Source organism: Stenella coeruleoalba (genome assembly GCF_951394435.1).
Source record: "Stenella coeruleoalba genome assembly, chromosome: 3".
NCBI lineage: Eukaryota > Metazoa > Chordata > Mammalia > Artiodactyla > Delphinidae > Stenella > Stenella coeruleoalba.
In genome coordinates this window covers 165,329,894-165,334,235 of record NC_137148.1, presented here as the reverse complement: position 1 = coordinate 165,334,235, position 4,342 = coordinate 165,329,894, and the positions used below count along the sequence as shown (strand labels likewise).

General features: G+C 59.5%; 1 protein-coding gene across 2 annotated transcripts; it reads right to left on the bottom strand.

The window, feature by feature from the left end:
* Positions 1–1,880: 1,880 nt before the first annotated feature.
* Positions 1,881–4,017, bottom strand: NANOS3 (nanos C2HC-type zinc finger 3). Of its 2 annotated transcripts, none has more exons than XM_079917228.1 (2): positions 3,460–4,017; positions 1,881–2,197 (listed from the first exon to the last, which is right to left on the bottom strand). In XM_079917228.1, exons 1-2 carry the CDS (start codon positions 3,917–3,919, stop codon positions 2,130–2,132), a joined length of 528 nt encoding a protein of 175 aa, XP_079773354.1. In that variant the 5' UTR covers positions 3,920–4,017; the 3' UTR covers positions 1,881–2,129. The 2 variants fall into 2 exon arrangements, with proteins under 2 accessions (XP_079773354.1, XP_079773355.1); XM_079917229.1 differs by having other exon boundaries at positions 3,472–4,017.
* Positions 4,018–4,342: the final 325 nt, after the last annotated feature.

Here is a 4,342-nt window from a genome sequence, read left to right as displayed (position 1 = left end):
GCCAGACCTCAGACCTCCTGACCTGTTGTTTGGGGTTTGAGGCATTTTCAGTTCCTTGATATCTTGCCCACAAACCTCCTTTAACCATCTCTTTCTCCTCTGACTTCTACTTTTCCTCTTCCCTGGGAAGACAAGTTCGGCTACTGTTGGATCCAGGGGTCCCCCATGCAGTACTGAGTGTGTCGGACTCAGGAGCAGGTGGCTGTGTGCACGAATCCAAGTACACAGAGTATCTTGACTGATTGTCCAGCTGGAGTTTGCGAGTCTGTATTCAGTGCTGAGATGGCTTCGCCTGTCCTCCGTGGGACAAGCTGCTTGGAGGCCTTGGCCCGGAAGGAGGCAACCCTGGGGGAACGTTACTGATGCAGACACAGCTACTGCCTGGAGGGTGGTGAGGGCAGGCATTGCACACGCCGCCCCACCAAACCATACCACAGCCCCAGTGATGTCACACTGTCATAAGCAGTCCAGGGTGCTTCTATTAAATAGGTCACCACGACGTGGACCACACCCAATACTTTAATTTGTTTCTCTGCCTGTGGCTCCTGCACCCTAACTCCTACAGCCAAGGCAGGGCCCCCTCCCACCGCCTTTTTATACCCTGGGATACCCCATTTGCGAGGGAGCAAGGTGGGTCAGGGTCCCCCAACCCTTCTGCCTGCTGGATGTGCAGCTACTTCCTTGAACGCTCCAGGACGTGCCCAATCGCCCAGTTCCCTGTGTCTCAAACCCCAGCGGCTCTGGCTTATACAATTAGCATTTGCAGGCACCTGGGGGTGGCTGGGGGATCGTGTCCCCTGACTCAATCTGAAACTCTTGGGGCTGCTAAAGAGGCCTCCTCTGTGTCTTTCTCCTCCTTCCCTCTCCTCTTCAAGCCTGGGCAGCAGGCTGTCTTCAAGGGCCGTCTCCCATCCCCGGCTAACCCCAGCCCTCCTCCTGGGTGGCCTCAGGTCCCAGTTCAAGTGGAAGTCCAAATCCCGCCCCCACTCAACCCTGGGAGACCTTGTCGGCTGAGGGTGGAGACCGGGCCCTCAGGCCAGCCCTCAGACTGGGGGAGGGATGTGGACAGGCACTTGGCATCTGCTACCCCCAGGGGGCTGGGTGAACAAGATGTAGGGGTGCAGGAGGCAGATGGGATGGGGATCCCCCCAAGCACAGCTCCCCAGGAGGACCAGATCATACTTCCTGGGTGGGGATGGATGTCCACCCCACACCCACTCCTGCCTAAGCACAGCCAAATCACCTCCTTGGTGCCCCCTACCCATGGCCTCGCCTGGCCCAGCCCCCTCCGGACATACTCCCATTCCTTGCAGCTCCCCACCCCGCCCCTGCCCCAGCCCAGAAGTCCTTCCCTTGCTCTGAAGAGCCTGCGTGTGACTCCATGGCCCCCAGTTGCTGGGGCATCGATGGTGACCTAAACGTTCAGTAAGAGCCTCCTAGGTGAGGACAGTGATGGGGGGGAACCTCTGTCTCTCCATTGCCCTTCCTCAAGTCAGGCCCCCACCTCCAGGGTAGGGGATTCCACCTGATATTGTCAGTATGCAAGGGGTGGCTGGAAGAGTCTGCAAACACGAAGGGTCACAGAAACAGCCTCATGACGCCAACCCAGCAGCCAAGTGCCAGGCTGGGGCGACCCCTCAGAACCCCATAGCTAACCTGTGGTGCCCACTCCCATTTTTCAGCACAAAGCAGCTCACCCCAAGGCCCCAGAGTAAACGGCAATCCAAACAGCAGTTGGGGCATGTGGAGGTCAGAGTAACGTGGGGGCAAGGGATGAGCCAGGAGAGGAGGGTCCCCAGCCCCATCGGCACAGTTCACGCTACCTTGTCCCAAGACCGGGCCTGCTATGACGCGGATCCATTCATAACATTTATTGAGAGCTGACTGGGTGCCCCGCGCTGGGGAAGGAGGGCTGGGGTGCCTGAGAACCACCTCCTTCCGAGAGGGGGTCGGGGCGCCATTTGGGCTGTGCTTCCAGACGGGGCTCCTTTGCCAGGCCCTCAGGCCGGGGGCAGGGCCTAGGGGTGGATCCTCGGAGGGTGCGTCTTCCCTGAAATCCAGCCTCCAGTGAGCCTGGGTCCCCAACCCCAGGTGAAGGCAGCATCCCCGTCCTGCCCGCTCCAGCCTCCTTAGGCAGAAGTGGAGGGTAAGCAGGAAGAGGGGGTAGTTCCATTAGGCTTCCCGACACCTTTGGAACCTGGATTTTAAAAGCAGAAGAGGAGGAGAAAAACATTTAATAACGGATGATTCGATGCTCCGGAAGTACCGACTCAACCTGCAGGGCTGCCATGGCTCTGGCGCCACCTGCAGGCTATTTCTTGAATAGCACCCCCCTGTGACATTCCCGGCCCCGGGCAGCCCCAGATGGGACCCAGAGCGAGACACAAAGCGCAGAAACTCCAACTCAGTCCTGCCGTGCTGCCTCCTCCTGGGAGGACGGCCTCAGGCAGCCTTTCTTTGCCAATATCCTGGTGAGGGCTTCCCCCACCCCGCACGCCCGCGGAGGCCAGTTTTCCTGTTCTCTCGGACTTGAGGGGAAAAAAGGAAGACTCTGAGATCATCATCTTTGCGTCCCTTCAGCTTCCCACCTCTCCCAGTTGGACCTCGTCAGACCTCATAGGGAATACTATCCTCTCCTGGAGGCAGTCTCTTCTAACAGATGTTCACTGCACAGCTGCCGGGATAGGGAGGGGTACTCCCACCCGGTGACTTCCCCAGGGGCTCACAGTCTGATAGGCCTTGTGCCATCCCTGAAATCTCTGACACCTTCCCCTCCGACATACATGCACACATACTCTATCCCAGACACACCCAACTTCACGAAGTTCCTAAACGAGCCCCATTGCCTGGGCTCCACTTCAGCGCTCCACCAAACTGAATTAGGCTTCCAGAAATCACTTTCTCCAGGAAGACCTCCTGGACCCCTTCACCTGGATCAGGTGCTTCCTCTAGACTCCCCCATGCCTGTGTTTTAACTCTCACTCTCCCATCTACCACGGTGGGCCAAGCCCAGCCCAGCGCTTGGCACCCGGCAAGCCTCAAAAACTATCTGGTGAATGAGTGAACAAGGGAGGCTCAGTTTCTCTAACTGAGCCATTTCCCTCTGGTCACACAGTTCCCACGAGCCAAGCCGGATTGGAGCCCCTGCTGTACCTATCCCCAGATCCCACCAGTAGTCCCCACAGCCTCCCTGCTAGATCACACCACTCCTGGAAAAGGACGGTGTTTCCCTTACGGGCCCAGGGAGGGAGAGTGCCTTGCCCAAGGCCACACAGGGGACCCCATCCCCAGCTTACCAGCGTAGGGCAACAGTTCTAGAATACTGCTCTAAGCTGTCTACACAGATTATCACCCCCCAACCCTCTGAAGTGGGTTGTGACCCCAGGGGTTAACCCACTTCACAAAGGCCCCTAGGGGCTCAGCCCAGGGCAGACCCCCTCCTCGAGTTCCCCCAGCCACCTGCACAGGCACCTCCTCCTCGGCAGTGTCCGGAGTCCTGCGTCTTCGCCTTGTCCGAGCGGACCAGCTTCCTGCCGGCCGAGTTGCGGGTGGTGTAGCTATAGACGGAGGTGTAGCCCTGGCCGGTGAGCGGACAGAAGCGGCGGGTGTGGGCATGGTCGCGAGTGGCACCACACTGGGGGCACACGTAGTCTCGGAGGATGGGGCACAGCACCCGGCCAGCTTCGTCCTTGAGCACGTGGGACTGGTAGATGGCCCGGGACTCGCCGTTGTGCTTGCAGAAAGAGCACAGGCGTTCAGGAGCTGGTGAGGATTCCGGGCTGTGTGTCTGACCCTCCTCTGGTCCTGGCACTGGTTCTGGCTGGGGGTCCAGCCTGATCTCAGGCTCCTCTTCCCCACGCAGAGCCTCCACCAGGCGTGCCAAACCCAGGTAATCTGTCCATAGATTGAAGCTCCCCATGGCTGGACACCGTGTGCCAGGCAGAGGGGCAGAGAGAGAAGAAACCCAGCCGCCCCAAAGCTTGTCTTTCTACACCTCCCTTCTTAACCCTCCCTTCCCCTCTCCGGAGCCGAGCAGTCTGGGCTGTCAGTTCCCTCCTTATACCTCCAAGGGGGTGTGAAGAGGGAGGAGCAGGCTGTAGGAGGTTCCTTACTGTCACAGGGGGGCTTGCTGCCGCTCCCCCAAAAATGCACCTGCCAAGGGGATGCATGGTCTCTGGGGGGGCTGGAGGCGAGGGGGGGTGACAAGACACAGGCTGCAGGGGGCACCAGTAATACGGAGCCACACACCCCACCCAGAGGGCATTGGGAGGGCGACCCCTCCTTAGAGCCTGCCTGCCTCTCCTGCCCCACAGGGTGATGGGGGTGGGAGGGTTGGAAGCCC

Excerpts from the sequence above, each read along its gene's own strand:
- NANOS3 (XM_079917228.1), bottom strand. The coding sequence starts at position 3,919 with ATGGGGAGCTTCAATCTATGGACAGATTACCTGGGTTTGGCACGCCTG. Across the intron at positions 2,198-3,459 it reads AGGAGGAGGTGCCTGTGCAG|GTTCCAAAGGTGTCGGGAAG; the intron begins GTGGCTGGGGGA and ends TTTAAAATCCAG.